The following is a 21,373-nucleotide window of genomic DNA, read 5'->3' on the forward strand; positions in this document are numbered from 1 at the left end:
ATGCGGTGTGTATCTAAATATATTCCCTATCATCCAGAAGTGGATTGACCAAGGCTGATAATGATGATGAGGCTATTGCTTGCCTGCATTCAGAAGTTAACGCGGTGGTGGAGTGGTTGAGAGTGCTGGACTGATGGCCCGACATCATCGCGGTTTGCTTTCCTTGGGAACGAGGAGTGATTCCATGAGACTGAATCAGAGAGACGCAAACGTGGCCATTCAAGTTGAACCCCCAAATGCTTCCCTAAACGGCATGCACACAAGCCGCTGAAACCCCTTGCACAGTGGAGTGCTGAGCGGCGCAGTGGTTCAGCAGTGTACAGCCGTGTCGCTATGAACCTGGCTACCTGAGTTTGGATTGCAGGCCACGGCTACCATCAGTGGCGGCTGATATTTGAACCGATCCTGGGCGCAACCTCGCAACCCCACCCCGCCCCCTTCACGAATCAGCAATGACCAGCGCGGGGAAGTATGGTCAAAAAACCCTCGTGACCGAAACAGCGTAAGGGTGACCTGTATCCAGTTGTGGATTGACAACGGTTTGTACTTTATGTGGATATGACATTGTTAATACTAATATTACCAAGTCACCACTCACACCCTTCACTCTGCAATCGCTACCCGAGTGGGGTGTCCAACTCTGTATAAGTAGTTTGATGCCTTCTGCGCGTTACGGAGAGGAGAGAGGGGAGGGCGAGGAGCGAAGGGACACAGGCTGTAGAGTAGAGAGAGCAGAGTGACAGAGCTGAGGAGAGAGAGAGAGAGAGTCAGAGAGGAGAGCAAGGAGGGAGAGTAGACAGGGTGGAGGAAGAAGATCGAGAGCGATCAGGGAGAGTCCAGGGAGAGAGAGAGGAGAGAGATGAGAGAAAGAGAGACAGAGAACGTAGAGGATAGACAGAGAGGAGAGGAACGAGAGAGAGGAGTGAGAGTACAGAGATGGAGAGAGAGAGAGAGAGGGGAGTGGAGAGAAGAGAAACGGGGAACGAGAGAGAGGAGTGAGAGTACAGAGATGGAGAGAGAGGAGTGGAGAGAAGAGACACGGGAGAGTAGGAAGAGGGAGGAGGGAGCAGAACGAGGAGAGAAAAGAGAGAGAGAAGGGAGAGCAAAGAGAGCGAAGGGAGAGGAGCAAGACAGAGGAAGAGGTAGAGGGAGAGAAAAGAGAGGGAGAGGAAAACAGAGAACGAAAGGGGGTAGCCCCTGGAGCCAACCAAGGACGGGGGGCGAGGCCAATGCGTAGCTCTGGAGCGACAGCGCCTTTTAAAAGCCGGGTGCCTTTTGCGGTGTTTAGCAAAAGAATCTCTCTCACCCACAGCCTCCCCCCGCTCCTTGCTCAGCGGTGACTGCGTCCACGAGTTACACGCGCACGCACGCGCGCACGCGCGGACACACGAGGACGCGCAACGCGCGCACGTCGATACGCGCGCGTTGTTGGTCACTCCGTACAAAGGCAGAGTCGACTTGTGTGTAACGCAGTGTGTTTGGTTTTTTTGTTCGTTTTGCTAATTCGTTTACTTCGTTTTCGAATTCATTCGGGTGGCGCTTTTGACGTCGGGCGTCTCGCACTCGCATCACGGCAACAGCGGTTGGATTTTCTCTATCAGCAGTCCTACCTAACCCACCTAACCTACCCACCGAGCATCACGGGCCGTGTGGTTCCAAGGTTTTTTGTTGTTGAAAGTTACACACAAGCAGGCAATTGCAGGGCTGCGCCTGTACCTCTTCTTACACGTGAACAAGGTCCCCCCCCCACCTACCCCTCCGCTGATGACGATGGCGACGATGGGCTCAGCAGCTGTGCACCTCCTCCCGCTGCTGCTCCTGCCGCTGCTCCTGCTGCTGCCCATTGTGATGTGCAGCGCGCACCGTCAAGTGGGACTCCGGGTAAGAGTTTTGATCTTCACTTTCCGCTGACTCGGCATTGCCACGTGCAAGGCTTATAGTCCGATAGCCACATTCATCGTCGTCGTCGCCGTCACTATCAACCTCGGCCAATCCACTGCTGGATGAAGGCAAGCAATAGCCTCATCGTTATCATCAGCTTTTGTCAATACACTGCTGGATGAAGCCCCCAATCCCCCAAGCCGTCGGGGGTCACATCTTGTAATCCTGCCACGTTGCGATGGCTAACAATAACTGCAGCTAACGCCCGCGCAAGAGCGGATTTTGATCGCTCCATCTCTCTGCGGTGGACGGCCTCTTCGGACGCTTTCTCTCTACCTAGGCTGCCTCTCCGTTATTAGCCTCGGCGGGAAGTTCATCGTCGCATTTTGGGTTTCAGCGAAGTCTGCCGTACGAGTCCACCACCTACGGCTGCGCTTTTGTCCGCAAACGTATACGCCTCTCTGTTACTGTGCCCGATACGTTTCAGTCATATAACAATGACCAAATGTTGATGAACGTGGTTACTCAGCAGAATCAGGACGATCGTGGGACAGTCCGAGGACAATTCGACCGGCTGGTTGACTTTAGACTGATGCGGTGACGCGTGCGTGTACGAGCGCACGGAGCAAACCACCTTCACAGATGACGCGAGACTTATTTTGTCCCCCTGGTGTCAAATGTATTCGTTATTAACCCTTCTGTACTTGGTCGTAATCGCGACTGCATTGCAATGATTTGGGGTAGGCTGTTCCACAGTACGGCACCATACGCGTATATTATAGAGTGGAGTTTTAGGCCCACGATGGATTGTTCGCATGGTGGGAAAGCGAGCGACCCCGATGGCTTTGAAGGAGGCCTTCATTTAGCAGTGGAATGATCATGGCTGATGAAGATGATCGTGCATACAATCTGTTTCCCAATAGGTAACGTACGAACCGTCACTGTGACACGTTCATCGCGCTCTGAGCGCGTTCTTTTATTGCCTGCGCGGATTCACAAAACAAATGAATAACCTCTAAAACGTGAACACAAGACGGGAGTCATAATCACATAATCGTGGGTGAGTGTTGGCTCCAGCGTCAGAAACGCTGAGTCAGTACAGTTGAGAGTTCAAATCCAGGTTTTGTGAGATCCGCGCGAGATTCGGGTTTTCAAGTGTAGCGAGTTGACGACTCGCGTAGTTTTTGTGGATTATTTTAGCAAAATATCAGCTGCGTGATTTAAAAGATTAAAAAAAACCCCCATCACATTCGACTTCCATGCGACGACCATTTTCTCGAGCTGAAAACTCGGCACATTTGCCAATAATACCGTGGCCTTTAAAGGAAGCGTAAATCGGTGATATTTCGTGCGATGGCCATCCTTCATAAAACATAAATCCATGTGCCATTGCCCAAAAACGTCACTTATTATATTTCCTTTTAAGGACACAGGGCTGGTCATGAATGCGTGGCGATTTTGTTTTGTTATTTGTGCATTGCACCACTGCCAATGCAGTATCACCAATTTTTATTTTTCAAAAAGCAGAGTGTGTTAGATCATGTCCTCCTAATGTGGCTGTGTGGTTCTGTGACATCACCTTCTGATGACCACCCTCTCTAACGTCGGGTAAAGTGCTGATAATTGGTGTACTTTCATCTCGTGAAGTAGCACTCGACATGTTAACATGACAATTTTTTTAATCTAATATTCAGGAAAAAAGGCTGACGACCGCTTGTGTTGGGATCGAAACGTCGTAGTTTTTTTGTTTTCTTTGAACCAATCTACGTGACTTTACCGAAAGACCCAAAATAAAATGTATAAAGTACCGTGACATGGCAAACCATTACGAGGGTGCTGATGATGCTGCATATGTACAAAACGTTATATTTAACAGCTAATAAACAGGAATCCCAGCATTGCATTGCATCTCGAGATGACTTCAACCCTTCTTGTGCCTCCAGTTGTGGTGTACAGCCCTGCGATGTGTATTCAGGCCGTGATATTTAGCTTCGCGTGCTGGAAACTTCTTCAAGCACTTACGGAATTGAAGACTGTGCAAAACATTCGCCAGTAAAGCTCTCAAATTTTCGGCGTGTACCGTTTTTTGATCGGCTTCGCGTGCAAGTAAGAGCTTCTGCAGTTACTGAGCTCCCAGAAGAAGCTCCCGGTGATGGAACAGGAGCGCCCAAAGAGTCGAGATTGGGACGTACTTTCTTTTTCAAAGATTTAATTTGGGGGACTGCGCGGTTCGCACTCGTGGCTCCCATCGAGGTCGTCGCTGGCTCGTCTCTCTTTTGCTGTCAACGCGTCGCTCGCTGCACTGACGAGAGGGGAACTCGGACGCAGAGGACAGAGCCTCCCCCCACCCCACCCGGCTATGGAGGCCCTCTTGCTTGGCTCCTAATCCCTATCGTTGGAAAGCCGCCCCTTACGGGGTCATTTGCACCAGAACGGTTTTTGCGTGCAGTGGAATTATCTGCCCGTTGCATCGAACCACTCTGCCACACTTTGATCTCTTTCCACGCTGTAAGCCGATTAACATGACGCATGCATTACAAAGTCTCTCTCTCTCTCGCCGTTTTTTTTAGCTGTTGTTGCAGTAACGTAAACAACAGTTTATGGCATTGTGGCTCAGAGCAGGCACTCTTGATCAAATCTTATCGAAAGTGAACGCTGCCTTGGGTTGCATTTCCCACCGCTTAGATGGTGCTCTATAGGATGTTTCTCTTACAAATTATGGATTTTTTTTCAGTGTTGTGTTTTTAGTTGAAAGCATAGATAATTTTTGATTTAAAGCTTTCGTGACTGCAGTAATTCATAGTCTTAGTTTTTTCGGTAAAGTCACGTTGAAGGGAAACAACAAAATAATAAAATATTTATATATATTTTATTATTTTGTTGTTTCCCTTCAGCATAGATAATGTTACAAATACATAGACTGATTGTTGAAAATGTTCATAATCCCCTTTGTATTGGAATAAATAAACAGGTGGAGTTGAATGTCTGCACCCTATGAATATAGGTGTCATCGCAAACACAAAATTAATAAGATGTTGATCAATTGCTTATTTTCCCTTTGAGGCTTTCATTAATCAGTGTCGATATAATCCAGTGAGTGGTCGTTCTTCATACAGGGCAATGTCGTTTGGATTTACATACCACCTTAATGCAATTGCTTCTCAGTGGGCCGTGCATCACGGGGAAAATACGTGAATAAATCATATATTTACACCATCATTTCTGGATTATAAGACACGTTCGTTATGTGTCTGTATGTGACCAGGTTTGCATACTGTAATTGAAACCGGACTCAAATATGGATTGCGTTTTACTTTTCAGAGCATCTTGTAATCTGGATAATATGGTATACACTGTATATATATTAGTGAAGAACAGTTTTGACATGTAGCATCTCACCAGCAGTGAGTCTTGGTAAACATAGAGTGAGTGATAGGTTGCCAGATGTTATTGGTAAGACCACGTTCAGCACCAAAGGCAGTGTTGCATACAAAAAAAACCAGGCTTGATGATAGTCGTGGTGGCAGTGATTATGATGTAATGGTATTTATTATACGATGTGCTGAGACGGACTTACATCTGCAACCCGTTTGGAAGCAGACCACATGCGTCCTAATGTATTTGAATCGTAAATTTGATCCGAGCTTACGTTACGGAGCAACTCGATGGTTATTCTTTTATTTGTGTTAATGGTACGCAAAAGCGTGCCCACCGGCGATTCGCATAAGGTCGGGGGGGGGGGGGGCAAAGCATAGGCACGGAAAACGACAAAAAAAACCCTTTTGATCACCTGAGAGGGATTTCACTGGTCACCCAGAGAGCCAGGCAAGACATAACGTCTCTTCGTCTTCTACCATATCACAGGCAATGCTCTGCATGTGCATTTGCTCAAATTACATATAATTTCCAATATACTCCCATTTGCAACGTCCTTTTCGTTGTTTCATAACATAGATCGAAGATTGCCCTCGTATGGGCGACGCCTACGTCAGCCACGTATGACGCCCGCGCTCAAATGCGGAGTCACGTGGTAGCATGACCCACAGAGTCAATGCCATGAATTCTTTGGCAAACTTTCACTTGGGAAAGTTTAGTGGGTCGTGTTGGGATATGGAACGGCTCACACAAAGGCTGCGATCTGTTCCGTGCATCTCGCGCGGGGCATACGCTGCTCTCCGTAAGTGGCGTAGCGATCGAGTGTGCAGGCGGTGAGACTGCACCGGAGTACACAGGCTGGAGGGGGACCAGGCTCTGAGCTAGAAAGAAGGGAGGGGCGAGGGAGGGGGGATTGGCCAGGCGGTACCCTGCCCCTTACCAAACGTGCTATGCCATGGAGGTCTTTATGTGAGGATAAATGTATGTATGTTGACCTTCTTTCCCACCGTACGTAGCCAACAGTGCTAATCGGAGATGCGGTGGGGAGAGGACAACTAACTGAATACACAAAGCAGTTCTAAAGAAATTAGTTTTCAATCTAGACTTCAAAGTGCATAGCTCCCAGTGGCTTCCTAATATCGGACGGCAGAGCGTTCCAGACGGCCACAGAAGCGCATCTGAAAGCGTGCGATGCGGTGACCGTCTTTGTTCAATGGCCAGCCCAAAAAAATCACGCGGTCATTCTCAAGGTGGTAAGCTATTCGTGATTGTTCAAGAAAAAATAGATGTCTTCTTGAATCTATCTGTAATTCTTGAATCTACCTTCTTGAATCCCTCAATGCTGTGTGCCTTACGGACCCTGGTCTCATTCTCTGGAATTTCGTTGTTTTTTTGTATTTAGTTTCTGCTGCTGCTGCTGTGCTCACACACCGCAGATCTCTACAGCGTAACATTGTCGGGCAACTGGCTGAACGAGACTATCATCCGTGTAACAAATCAAATAAACTCGACACTCAAACTGTGCAGACAGATATTTGAGTGGTACTCCGTTGCAAATGAGGACTTTTTTCCCCTTCTGGGTACTCCTCCCACGTGCCAAACACTCAGCGATGAAATGGGATCAACATCCCACATGCAGAATCCTGCTGAAACTAGGCCCCTGAACGCCCCGAAGTTTTTCTTGAAAATTAGAATAATTATATCATTCCCAGCCCTTTGTCACATGCCCTGCTGGATTAAGGGCCTCCGCGCGGACTTTAGGTGACGGGAGCTGTTTGACCATACTTCACCTTGCTGGTTAGCGAAGGCTGTTGGAAGGACTGGGAGCCCAGCGTAGATTCAGGAATCACTTGGCATTCGTGTTAGCCATGGCCAGGAATCGAGCTCAGGTTGTCAAGTTCATAATGCGGTGCACTAACCGCTATGGCCACCACTCATGGGAAAAATAAAGGACGTGATAGTTTTATTATTATGCCGTTTAAAACATTCAATGTCGTAAATCGGGATCATACGCAGCGCGTACTTTATAAGTACAGCACTGCGTATCCATTGCAAAACATTGCTTTGCGCATGAGTCATTTCCAAATTAATGTTAAAGGCTTTGGCTTAGCCACTTCATGCTTTTAGGTTTCAAATCTATCCCATATCAGCGATATCATTGCCAAGAAATGTAATAAATTGCAACTAAGGAATGCGTTTAACAGCGCAGACTGTCACACACTTGAAAATGCAGTGAATGATTAAACATGTTAAACATATTTGACATCTGCCAGAAAATTATGTTTAGTTACAGACCTTGGCAAAGATATGAAAGGCATACACGTGTATGTCTGGCATTCATTGCTTGTGCCTTTGCAATCCGTTCAACTTTGGCATTTCCTAACATCCACCTGGTGCACATTGTATGCATGTGTATATATAAACTGTTGGCTTATCAAATATAAGGTTTTACTGAGTCTCTGTAGAGTCCTGGCAAGCAGCGAGTGAAAGCACTGGGCGTTTTTGTTTCTGTCCTCCATGCCAATGTCATGTATGTGCACACCCGCGTGTCCAATGGGGGAGCGGTGGCGCAGTGGTTAGCTCGCCACACTCGGAACTCGGCGACCCGAGTTCGATTCCCGCTCACGGCCAATACCGGCGACGATTATCTGAGCCGGTAATGGGCCTCCCACTCGGTCGACTCAGCCTCAAATGAGTTCCTGTTGTGGTGTGTAAACATGTTGGCCACCCACCCACTTGCCCCAACAGTCTGTTAAAGGCTATACGGGGTATCGTTGTCTTTGTTTTGACCAATGCAGCAGTAGCTTTTGAACTATGGTGCCAGGGACCAGAATATTGTGTCGCGCAAGGACAGCAAGAAGAACCAAACGGAGGTGTAGCACTACAAAGAGATTGGAGAAGAAGCTGGGCCACATCATCATAGACAGAGAGAAACTCAAGTATATTGGACACACAGCTGCAGGTGTGATGGGGGAAAGCGTGGTGAAGCTGTCAATATTCGGTTAAGTGCAAGGAAAATTAATTCGCGGCACACAGCTTCTACGACCGTCTGGAAACCAATGGAGCTATGCACTTTGAAATCTAGATTGAAAACTAATTTCTTTAGAACTGCCTTTTGTGTTTAGTTTGTTGTCCTTCCCCCCCCCCCCCACACCTCCGATTAGCATGGCTAGCTACGTACGGTGCGAAAGAAGTTCAACATACATACACACATACAGCGCCCAAGTTGGAAGCCTAGGCAGTAACCGGGCGGAGGGTATCGCGATGTGATATCAAAGCACAACATCGTAGAGAGCGAAGCAGCGAAACCATCATCACCATCATCATTGATGTCGCCACGAATACTCAGCAGGGAGACACGCGGCTGGCTCCTCCTCACCATCGTCGCCCGCCTTTAACGCCCCGCCACGCCTCGCCCCCTCCCCTCTGTTCCCCCCCCCCACCCACCCCTTCCAAGTTCCTGATCGACGACCGCGAGAACAAGTGCAGCGCTCCGTGCGTGGGCGCGCTGCCCAAGCCGCTGTGCGCCTCCAACGGGCGCACGTACGAGTCGCGCTGCGAGTTCCAGAGGGCCAAGTGCAAGGAGCCGCAGCTGGAGGTGACGAGGAGGGGACGCTGCCCCGGTGAGCAGAGGGGATGGTGGGCGCGCAAAGGCGGGCGGGCGGTTGAACGTCGTTACTCCTCGGTGGTGGAATTTTGAGACGCGGTTACGCGTACGCTTTCGGGTGGATAACGTTTACAAAAAAGGTTTAAAGGTACTGCCCGGGAGCGCCAAATATACCTGCGAGAGCACGCTGAGGGTCTGCTTTTCTAGGCTGGCCAAACGTCTTGGAGAGAGGTGGGGAAGTCCCCCAGGGTGAACAGATTGTCGAACCCGGCAAGCTGAGTTGATTCTTGTCCACGGTTCATGTCAGTGGTAAGCGATTGCTGAACTCAGCCTGGAGTAGTCTCCTTCACCAATCTGCACCGACCAGCCGTGGTGGAGTTATGGTCAGACAATCCACGTGGGCCAACACCTTCCAGCAGTAGAATAACAAGGGACAGTCAGTCTATTGTGATAATTGTGAATATGAAATACGCAACACTGTTTTTTACATGTAAATGATAAACAAAAGCGTTTTTATTTCCACGTAGAAGAAACACATTTTTAGTCCATTGGTGCATAGTTAAATTTTATTTTATTTCTGCATACGTGACTTTACCGAAAACACCAATGAGTACAAGCAAAATCTGCTGGACAGCATTGTCCCAGAAGACCCATAAGTCAAGGGGGGAACAATCATGATATTATTTTACGTGGTGAGATTAACTTTTAATTTGTTTATCATTTATTTGTTACACACAATACTCCACGACAGCTCACATGGACTTTTACACGTTTACATACAATCTAGCTCAGCGATGAGTCTAGCCCAGCTATTAAACTAGTCCACCCATGAATCTGGCCCATCTATGAACCTAGCCCACCTATGAACATAGCCCACCTATAAATCTAGGCCACCTATGAATCTGGCCCACCTATGAATCTAGCCCACCTATGATTCTAGCGCACCTATGAATCTAACCAAATTATGAATCTAGCCCACCAATGAACCTAGCCTACCTATGAATCTCGCCCACCTATAAATCTATCCCACCTATGAATCTAACCCAGCTATAGCCAGTTACACATCACAGCTCTTCACATCATTGTTGGAGGTTGTAGCGCGTGTTGCACTCGGCACAACATCTGACGTTTCGCTCCACGTGCTGGAAGCTTCTTTGGGTTCCAGAGCGAAAGGTCGGACACCACACTGAATGGCACGCGGCACAACCCCCAAAGACACCACTGCTGTACGAATCGCTGATATCACATCAGCGGTAGTTGTGCTAAAATAAATTGCTTGTGGCAACACGGACGAGGGAGGGAGGCAGGGGCATTCCTTCTATTCCTCACCCCCACTAAGCCTCTCAAGGGATGGCTGTACGCAGGGGCGTAGCCAGGATTTCAGGCCGGGGTGACATTCAACAAATGTTAATTTCAAGAATGATTAGAGAGTCAGGCTGTCGAACTAGACGCCATCGGTTGGCGACACACTCTGACAATGCAGTTGCACGGAGTCCGCCAGACCGAGAGTCGTACACTTATACGCAGAATGTCACCCCTGTCACCCCCCCCTGGCTCCGGCCCTGGCTGTACGGATGGTTTTAATTTCTCGTGTCAACCCTCATGAGCACGTTCTCCCGTCCCTGAATAGAAATGTCCAGTTGCCAGCAAGATCGTGCCAGGGCGCAGGAACGGCAAGACAAGAACAGTTTCATCCCGGAATGCAAGGAAGACGGAACATACGCAGAGGTCAGCGGTGCCGAGTGACGGCCACTGATGTTGCCGTTGCGGTTGCCAGCGCGAGCTCTTGGCACCACGTGGTGTCTATTCAGAGCCGCTAAGTGGCCGCTTAGCTCAGGGATCAGAGCTCTGAGTCTGCGCTGCTGCTGCTGCTGTGATGTGATGTGACCGTGTTTGCGAGTGCAAGCGAGGTAATGGTCTCACTTGGCCTGGCCACCAACGACCGCTCCAAAATAAAATACTCAAATGAGGTTTTCGCTTAATTTGGTAAAATTCTAACTTTCCAACCGCAGATTTTGGTTCGATTGACATGTGACTAATGGTCAGGGCATCTAAAAGTGTGGATTAAGGGGCCCTGTTGATTTGAGCAGCAATTCTGCGACACTTTCTCACTCGGGGTGGTACACTGATAGCTGTGGCGTTCCAAATGCATTCATCTGTTGACTGAACACGGATAGGACACTTGGAATACAATTGGGTAAATATAGTTAATTCCAGTTTGTTTATTCTGTACCACTTACAAACACTAGCATATTGCACTCTTCCAATGTTATGGTGCATTGTTAATCGTGACTGGTGTTTACTCATACGACAAATACATTTTTCTGAGGCTCTTTCACTTCACGTGAAAACATTGGATTTTTTTTTATTAGCCAAGGGAGGGAAGCGATGAGATCAGCTGTATGCAGGGGCTACGTGGATTGCTGCTTCACAGGACCCTGAGAGACGGTCGCGGCTTAGAGAGGCCTTCATTCAGCAGTGGAGTGATCATGACTTACGACGGTGGCCCTTCAGGGCCAAGGTTTTCTAGTTGCATTTTGTTTCATCACGAAGAGTATCGACCATTTTTTTTATTTTTTGCTTGGCTTGCCTTACCTATGGCCAAATCACCCGAAAGGCTTCTGATCTCATCAGATCTCGCAAGCTAAACATGCCTGAGACTGGCTCGGGCTCTGATGGGTGACCACCGTGGGGCTACGTGGTGGACAGGAAAGCGGAGTGCAGCACAATCCATCGTTGTCCTGTTAGCTGTGTGCGTCCAAGTCTATGTTCCCTACCTCCACACTGACCAGTTTGGTGAGATAGAGTCAAGTAACCCGTACCACGTGCACAGTGCAGGTGGAGGCCATCATCCAACAGCGGATTGACTTCATACATGTCCATGCATGTACTTGCCTTACTCACCCCCAAAATGTCGCTGGTGTCAACTACACGAGTACCACTTTGTGGGGAAGTCAAGGGTAGTTGTACTATGGAGCCCTGCCAAAGCAATGTATTATGCTGGAACTTCTCTCGCACCGTACGTAGCCAACTGTGCTAATCGGAGGTGCGGGAGAAGGACAACAAACTTGACAGAAAGAGCAGTTCTAAAGAATTAAGTTTTCAATCTTGAATTTTTAAACGTGCGTAGCTCCAGTGGCTTCCTAATATCGGAAGGAAGAGCGTTCCAGACGGCCGCGGAAGCGCATCCGCAAGCGCCGTGCGATGCGGCGGCCGTCTTTGTTCGAATGTGGAACATCGAACAGTGGGCTCAGGGCCACCAGTGGACATGAGTCTCACCTCACTGTCCACAAGATCGTGGAGCCTGCGACCATGGGCTTCGACGTTAACTATCCTGCCCGCGTCGACGTTTGTCTGCCCCTTGCCGCGCGGCGCGCAGGTTCAGTGTCACAGCTCGACGGGCTACTGCTGGTGCGTCACGTCCGAGGGGAGGCCCATTAGTGGCACCTCTGTGCGCAACACCCTCCCGAAGTGCACAGGTATCGAGAGGAATCGGGGTGAGTCGTTTGCGCCCGCCGGGAATTACCGAGCGTACACATCGGGCAAGACATTGGCGCGGCCCTCTTGGCACGGTGGAGGTTTTACGCGGTACGGTGCCTGGTGTCCAGTGATGAAATTAGAGCCATGGTGGCAGGGGTTACTGATATTCTCGAGAAGGCAAGGGAGTGGAGACTTTGATGGGGTTTTGGCCACGTGGAGAGAAGAGGCAAAGAAGATGCAATGAGAAGGGCCGTGGAGACGCCAACGGTGCAGGGCGTAAGGAGCAGAGGGAGACCGACGTTGACCTTGGAGGATGCGGTGGGAAGGGGATGTGACGAGAGAAGAGGCACAGGGTAGAAGGACGTGGAGGGAGAAAATCTGAGCAGCACATTGAGTAATCAGACTTCCATCTTAGAATCAGACGAGAGTCCATGGGGTCTGTATGTAAGCTTATTGATCATGTAAGTGTATACGAGTCTGGGTCTGAAATGTAAGCCTATGGATTTCGATGTAAGGACAGCAGATGCCAAATTAAATAGGCACAGAGTAGAAGTGCAAGAGAGAAAGGAAATCCGAGAAGTCGACCCCAATGAGAAGAAGACAAATTCACCCAGAGTCTGGTACCCGGCAAGTAGGAGTCGTGGATCATGCTGAAGTCATGGTGTGTGGGATTCTCACCACCTGTAGGGCTTTGAGGTGGGGGGGGGGGGTCAGCAGAAGGAAGGAAAGCAATCTTACCGCCGACCTATCCGTGCCAATTTGATTGTAAACCAGAACAGGCTCATCGAGTATCGGGACTCTTATTCAGGACGGTCATGCATTTGGGATGTGTGGCCAATTTCATTCCCGGTAGCTGGAGAAACACAACCACGTGGGCGAAGGGGGCGAAAGCCACCACCGCAATGATCAAGGTCGCAGCCCCACTCCTCAGCCACCTGTTGTAGCCCCTCGAATGTGCAGGATTTATCTGAGCAATGGCAGTTCCCTTGTACACTGAAACATTACTCAATGGCAAATTGGACCAAAATCTACACCACGCCCCCACCCTCTCCCCCCCCCACCGCCTACCACAAAAAAAACAGACCCGTCTAAAAAAATTGAAAATCATTAAGTAAAAGATCGCTGTTGTGTTCTGTTTTGACGGGTCACACAAAGTCACGAACACAAGAATCTCAGTGCAATTATAATCCCAGCCGCAGCCACGCATGCTGTTTGTTGCTCTCAGTATATCATGACGTGCGTGTCTGCGCTCGGAGATAATTGACTGCCATGGGAACGTGGCTGTCTGGTTCGCGGCGTTGTGAAAATGTTGCTCGCGCGTCGAATTAATGCGCCCCACGTGGCCGAGAAAGCCATAATGTGCTTTGTGATAAAAGTCACACCGGCCTCTTTTGACAAAGCAGCCGTGAGGCTTTATGCTTTATTTTGAATAATGTGTAGAATTTAAAGGTGATATATTCTGTTGGAAAGTGCACAAAAAAATACTACGGGGAAATGTTGTACGAATTCCCAAGCAGCTATTTATTTTTAAATGGTGACTCAAGACACTTGCCTTTTCCGTGGAAACATTTATTTGTAAAGGTGAATCATAGCTAATTAAATGCAAAGCGTAACGAAAAAAAAATGTTTTTCGGCTAACGGAGTGGAGTTAAAATTCCTTTCCCCGCAGGCTCTCAGGCTCGATCAACCGCTATTGAAAAACCTGGCAAAGAAGGTGAGAAATTATTACATTTTCTTTTAACCATTATAATCATCATCATTCTGTTTATCATTTATAAACCAATGTGGGTTGCTGGCTATTCACTTAAAAAAAAATTGATACATTACGTTGAAATATGCTCGCCGTTGCGTTAAGCTCGTGCGCTGGGCAGACTGCAAATGCGTGATATACGATATCCTTTGCCTTTGGCAGAAAAGTTAATTGATCAATTATAGTCGTAATTTATTACCTAAATAAGCAACATCTTGGTGCAGCTTTGCTGCGTGCATGCGGCGGACGCTTTACGCACACACACGCGCACACACGCAGTCGCACGCACGCGCACAACACTTGTATTTTGCTTATTTATCAGCGGTGATTTTGCAGCTGTGTTCAAACACACTCATGCAAAGCGTAACGTTTAGATCTGTCCTCTGTTCTAAGGGTAGACACCGTTTACCCCTATAATGGCAGATTCTTTTCGCTTCTTTGTCCTTCTCCACCCAGAAGACGGATCAAGGCCGACACCGACCTCCGAGTCCCAGCTACCCTTAGAGGAAGAAGGTAGGCCCATCGGCACGACGATCCTATTCGCGCACACCTCGTTCGAACCGGGGGCCCCTTTGTCCATGCTGTTAAATGGTTTATATTCGTATGTGCGCGGTGTGTGTGTGTCTGGGTGGTTCAGCCACGTGGGCAACTGGGAGGTTTCGAGTTCAAATCCTGGGTGGGGGTGTTGAGATCGCGTCATTATTCCTTCGCGATCGATTAAATGAGTGGTTGATCTATGGGTAGGCTCACCAAAGCCATAGGAATGTGAAATTTCCACCGCTGGCTCAGGCCTATCATCATGAGGTAACGCCGCCTCCATGCTTATTGAGCAGGAAATCACTTCGACTTTTTTAATAGAGAAGGGTGGAGTGGTAGCGTAGTGGTTAGCTTATTGAGCTAGGGACCTCCTATACTCATGTGTGCAATGATGCACGCATGAATGTAAGTATACCTACGTAAGGAGGGAGTGGCAGTGCAGCGGTGAGCACACTCTCCTATGAACCCGGTGACCTGAGTTTGATTCCAAGCCACGGTTAACATCAGTGGTGAGTGATGTCTGAATTGGTCCTCGCCCTCCCCTTCACCCTTCAACAACCCACACTGACCAGCGTGGTGAACTATGTTCCAAATACGTCCCAACAATAAAACAAAATAATGCACGAGAATCTGGATATAAGCACATCCTGGAGAGCGAGACCAGCTGTGCTTATAACAGCAGCAGGGTGCTTGTATCAGAAGTTGTTCTTTGCGTCCCCCCCTGTCCCCCTGCACCAGTATGGCGTAAGCATATGTTGCTTATATCAGAACTGAGGCTTCCGTGCGGTTTGCTAACATCACCAAACTTCTGCTGGAGCTGTGGTCAACGTGATCGCTGTTGAAGCGAAGGCAGCCGAGCTTGGTGCTGGCTACTCCAGCACCTCGTTTGCCGCGATAGCCTCAGTGGGTACTCGTCACAGCACCAGCCCCCAACAGTGCCACTCAGGGCTAATGGGAGAGCTTTGTCTTTGTCATTTTGTATTGTTTTTGTAATGTAAACCAATGGAGGTTTTTTTTTTTGGTGTAAACCATTTTTTTTTACAGCCTTGAGCAGTGCAAAGTATGAACTGAAAGAAATGTGCCAACGCTTATCTGGACCCAGCTTGCGTGCTTATATATAAAAAAATACAGCACTTTTGTTTCCTTGAAGGTTTTTAGGGCATTTTATTGTCCTAGCGTTTTTAGCCAAGACCTCTTTATATTTTTTACAGAGTTTACATCTGATCTTGACATTGATCAGCACCACACTCAGCCTGTCCAAACAACCATTTCGACGTTTCTTCCCGCGTGTGCGTGCGGGCACCGCGAGCTCTAATCGCTTTAAACCGTAAAACCTTCGCAGGACCATCCAACCCGTCCGTCGTCTGTTACGTTCCACACTGCGGCCATTGCCTCCTTTGCTCGCTCGCGCTCGTCTCCTCTCCCGACCGATCGTTTACCTCAACCCCTGTTTTTGGTGCACTACCCCTGTCGATTGCGTGGTGAACCCTTTCTCGTTCCGAGGCGTTTGCGAGTTGCAGGGGTGGGGTGTCCCGTTCACCGCTCAATCTCGAAACGTGCGAGCAAGCGGCCCAGCGGTAATTTTATTTGGAGAGGTGCAGAGCCTTTTTAAACAAATTGTTGCTCACCGCAGAGAACTGTGGCGACACGACCGCCACACTCCATGATAGCTGGCGCCAAACTGTGTCACACGCCCTCCCGCATGGCCTTTGATCCAACGTAATGGAATGGGAAAGGGTTAATGTTGTAATGTTGTTAATTGTTCTTCTTTAAGCACTATTTTTGCCCACACCTCTGACGCGTTCTTTTCCGCTGTTTCCCGTTCTGCACACGGATCGCTTCAGCATTGTTGTTTTGCTCTGTGCTGATGGCACCACAGATCTCTATTGCAAGCGAGCTGGATAACTGGCTGATTGATACTTTCCGTGTAACAAGTAAACATAGATTGATCGATTGAAAAAATGACGTCGTTATGTTATTGAATAAATATTTTTTTTCTATACTGATCAAGAGCAACATTGATGAAATAAAAAATAACTTTATTCAACGAGGGTTTCAAATGTAGGTTTGGCAGTCACTCGTGATCTGTGCGTGGTCTTCCGGGTTCAGCCAAACGTTGAGCATTTCTTCTGTCGAGCTTTCTCGCCACGCACGACTGCGGGCGTCTTGAGTTACGGAAGCTTGAGAGAGGACATTCTGAACGTCAACGGGAGAGCACACTTCACTTCAAACGGCGTTACGTGCTAAGCGATCTTCGTTCTCAGAAGTGCACTGCATGGAAGTTGACATTTTCAAAAGCAATGCAAGTGAAGTTGACTCTGAATATGAAATATTTAAATTGCAGTTATTCGTTAAGAAAATATTAATCCATCTCATGCGACACTGCTCTGTAATTAATTGCGTGCGTTTTCTTTTCCCCGAATGACTGTGTTTCCTTTGGACGCGACCTGCCGGGCAATCAGAGACCATAAGCGGTCCCACCATTTGGCGTAATCATCTCCAGAGAGGCCGGGAAATGAAGCCGAACGGCACAGCGCACAGGAGTCCAGGTATGACGAGAGCACAGGGGGTTACTCCCCGACCCGTAGCAGAATAGTTTTCAATAATGTATGTGTTTAGAACTTCTCTCGCGCTGTACGTAGCCAACCGGTGCTAATCGGAGGTGCGTGGGATGGACAACAAACTAAACACAAAAAGTGTTATTTTTTTTGTTTAGGCGGAGGTTGGCTCCTGCTAACGGGGATTTCCCACTGTTAAACCTTTGCAGCAGCTTCCGTTAAGACCTTAAAACATAGAGGATCGCAGGACTCGGGCAAATTGTTGGTGTGTGGCTTACCGCCTGGCTGCTGCCCTGGCAGCTTGTCTGTGCTTCCTCGCGCATCTGATGTCGTTTTCTCTCTCTCGTTGAGAGTGAGTGAACACCGTGCACATTTTACAAGGTGAAATTATTATTATTATCAGTATTCAAACACATGCCTATGTAGTATGTAGTAAAACCTCTCATAGCTGGACTCGACTTGTACAGCCTTGGTCTTACATTTATTTAAATCACTCTTTCCCAGCCTGTGGTACGTGAAACTGTTGCAGATAGAGTCCTTACATTTTAGATTTAAAGCTTTCGTGACTGCTAGGATCCATACTCTTTGGTTCTATTGGGTAAAGTCACGTGACTTTACCCAATAGAACCAAAGAGTATCCTTACATTTTTTTTTACTTTTACTAAGCACTATTTTTTTAAACTGCCCATTGCACAAACATAACCTGTATATTTTTGGGGGCTTTTGAAATGACATTTTAAAATGCTTTCAGAGCAATTTTAGTTTCGCAACATATGCTCTTGGTGTATGGCTGTCCACACGTTTTTTTTTCCTTGTAAAGTTTGACAGTGGTCATCAGGTTGTGAAAAGCAGTAAACCTCTGGGATTGAGACAATTCACGTCCAAACACGAGAGAGAGAGAGAGAGAGTTCAGCACCAGAAGGAGAGCGTTAGACTGACGCAATGGGTGAACCCGCGCTGTTGGGAAGCATCCGGTCCATGTGCTCTGCTTGTGGCAACCTGCCTGACCCTCTCACCTTTGTGAACATTCATTTTTATGAAAAAGAAACCGAATTTTTTTTTTTATATATATATATGAAAAGAATAGCGTTTCATTTAAATAAATGCAGGGTGCTTCAAAAAAAATGTTAACACTTACATGGTATTATCGGTTTTTAATGGAAAAAGAACTGATAATACACTTTAACATGATAACAAATGTGTGTTAATTGCTTCAAAAATGTCAAAGAGTCTCTCCATTTGTTCGCCATCACTGTCAACACACGCCTGGAATTTTCTCCAGGTGGCCTCCAAAGCCCCGAGGCACATTTCGTGTGATATTGTTGCAAATTCTCATAAGTGTTGACATCTTTTTTGAAGCACCCTGTATATTTGACTCTCTTGCCTGTGCATGCCATTTACGGACTGTTGTCAGAGGGGAGTTGATGCACCCTGCCTGCGTGTGAGTTTCATCATTGAAACGTGTGCATTCTGTACCGCAGCACGTGCGTTTAAAATTGAGAGGAACTCCATTAAACCCACGCCCGCTGCGAACGTGTTTATGGCGCATGTATCTCTTCATATTCGCCCACCACCTGAACGAGGCTCACCGCACACAGCTGAATTCTGCCACTGTGACAAATTAGCCGCTTTAAAATGTTTAATTAGTTGCCATATTGAGAGTGTTTAATAATTACAACAGTAATAATACATGTTTGTACGTACGTATGTTGAGCTTCTTTCGCACCGTACGTAGCCATCTGTGCCAAGCCTCTGGTGGACGAGAGTCTCCCACACACCGTGTTAGTGACGGGGGTTCTGTGACCGTACTTCACCATGCTGGTCAGTGATGATCGGTGAAGGAGGGGCCTCTTTAAATATCGCTGGCCACCGATGTTGGCCATTGCCAGAGATTGAGCTCAGGTCACCGGGTGCACAAAGAGCTGCACCACCGCTACCCCGATATTTATTCAGGTTAAAAACAGGTGCGATAAATCACTCGCTTGGAATTATCAAAGATATTATTTTGACCTCAAATACAGACGCGGCGTTTCTTTGGAAATAGATTGGGCTAAATGCAGTCTTGGCAAACTGAGAGGCTCATTCCATACCCTGCGTGCACTTGTGATGGTTTGTTTAACTCATGCACGCTTCGAAGTAATTTTTCATGCGCGCAGGTAATTTAGAAGGGCTGCCCGTGTGTGTGGCATCTGACATCATGATATTTCCTGCGAATCTAAACGATTCGCCGCTCGTCTATTTTTTTCCTTCCCCCGAATTACTTTCTTGAATTGTCCACGTATACACATTCTTTTGAAGACATCAAACTACTCGGCTGCCTCTGTCGAATTTGGTGCGACCCACATAATGCGAGAAAGTATTCGCTCCGTGGCAAGGCAGCCTCACATATATATTTATTTTCCCCTTCTTCAAGAATAAAAATCAAGCTCAAGCACCAAAGGATAAAATAAACCGAGACGGGGCAAAACTGCACGGCTTTTCTTTACTGGAGGACAGGAGGCAGACATAAATACTGTACCCTCAAGATTTTCCACCGTTTAAGAGAGATCAAAGCTTAAGGGGAATTTATCAAGTGCCATTCCATTCACGAGTGATTGGACACTGATTTAGAACAAAGGAATAATGCTCAGCTTGTTATTTTTTCGTAAACAAAAACAGAATTGGAGTGCGTCCGTGAGTTAGTTATGCCTAGAGAAGAAGCACCACCACCACCACCACCGCCACCACCGCCACCACCACCACCACCTCCCTCCAAGCGGTGCTCTCTCCAAAAGGGTTCATGACTCGTCGCGCAACCGATCGTCGCCGAGTGAAGAGCTCAATTTGAACGGGTCGCAAAAAGTAAAATGCGTCTCTCGCGAAGAGGTTGCATTGTGCGCTGCGAGCCACGGATTTGCCGAGCTGACGTTCGCGGGCGTAGTCGGACTGCGTGGCAGCGGCTGCTGCGCGCGGGAATGTTCATGAGAACGCGATGACCGTCACACCGCTCGCATGTCATACGCACGTATCAATAAAAATAAAAACTCGCCGTTACATTAGCACATATCAACATCTGTCTCTGTGCGGCTTTCGACTTTCTTCACGTTTGCCGAAAAAAAAAAACACGTAAAAACTCCCCTCTTACATCTCGTAATATAAATAACAATTTGAAAATGACCGTGCTGAAGACAATTTCGTTTTTCCCACCACTGTAATGGTTCTTTTTAAGCCCCGTGAAAGTGCCCGTAAAGTCGCCCCCCTCCTTCCTCCCACACTGTTACGGTTATTGCGAGCATAATGGGCAGTGATCCATACTCTGGTATAAACGATTAATCTTTATCAGACCCATCAAGCGAAGACCTGCTCTCTCCCCAGGTCAACCTGGCCCAGAATAGAGACCACGTCCCGACCGTTGAGGAGTCAATTTAAGCCGAGTGTGTGGGGGTGGGCGAGCGTACCCGGCACACCACATCTAGTGCACCCCTCTCTCACTCTCTGTCTAAAAAAAAAAAATACGGATATTTTTTTTTAAAAGTCACAATTGCTGAGCACAGGCCCAAACAACGGTATTGAAGTTCAACACGTATCTTGAATAGTGAGGTTATTATTATTATTATTGAGAGCTGGGGAAATGAGATGATGGAAGGGAATTTTGATGCTTCCACAAATGAACCACAATACCTCGCTGATCTCTTCAAAGAGCATAAACCATCACATGAACTCCGGTGCTCATCCTCGCAAGAGCGGCTTTTGGCTGGCCATCGAACAGAGATGGTCACCGCATCGCGCGCTTTCAGATGCGCTTCTGCGGCCGTCTGGAACGCTCTTCCTTCCGATATTAGGAAGCCACTGGAGCTATGCACTCTTAAATCACCTAAATTGAAAACTCATTTCTTTGGAACTGCTTTTTGTGTGTAATTTGTTGTCCTTCCCATGTACCTCCGATTAGCGTGGTTGGCTATGTACGGTGCGAAATAAGTTCAACATGCAGACACACATACATGTTGAGCAGTGTGACTTGCGGGAGGGTGGTCAACGCAGTATAGATGGGACGACACATTCAGTGTTGTAAGCCTACGGTAGTTATATAGCTGTGGCTACGTGTCACGTGCTGTCTACTCCAGTCGAGCAGCGACCCAGAAAATATTCACTTCAAGATTACGCTCCTGAATACTGTTGTTGTTGTTAAATATCGAGGCAAGGAAA

General features: G+C 47.8%; 1 protein-coding gene across 3 annotated transcripts in view; it reads left to right on the plus strand.

Moving 5' to 3' along the window:
• The first annotated feature begins 1,129 nt into the window (after positions 1 to 1,129).
• The window catches only part of SMOC1 (SPARC related modular calcium binding 1), a 53,969-nt gene continuing 33,725 nt past the window's right edge, over positions 1,130 to 21,373 (plus strand). The window contains exons 1-7 of one of the 3 annotated variants that reach the window (XM_032962989.2): positions 1,130 to 1,881; positions 8,714 to 8,879; positions 10,494 to 10,591; positions 12,243 to 12,360; positions 14,013 to 14,057; positions 14,517 to 14,606; positions 17,093 to 17,179. In XM_032962989.2, the coding sequence (XP_032818880.1) occupies positions 1,765 to 1,881; positions 8,714 to 8,879; positions 10,494 to 10,591; positions 12,243 to 12,360; positions 14,013 to 14,057; positions 14,517 to 14,606; positions 17,093 to 17,179 (721 nt within the window). In that variant the 5' untranslated portion in view covers positions 1,130 to 1,764. The remainder of the gene's footprint in view (positions 1,882 to 8,713; positions 8,880 to 10,493; positions 10,592 to 12,242; positions 12,361 to 14,012; positions 14,058 to 14,516; positions 14,607 to 17,092; positions 17,180 to 21,373) is intronic. The other 2 variants (XM_032962985.2, XM_032962987.2) reach the window with 2 other exon arrangements.

Source organism: Petromyzon marinus, chromosome 29 (assembly GCF_048934315.1).
Source record: "Petromyzon marinus isolate PM22_M1 ecotype Great Lakes invasive population chromosome 29, UKy_Petmar_22M1.pri1.0, whole genome shotgun sequence".
Taxonomy (NCBI): domain Eukaryota; kingdom Metazoa; phylum Chordata; class Hyperoartia; order Petromyzontiformes; family Petromyzontidae; genus Petromyzon; species Petromyzon marinus.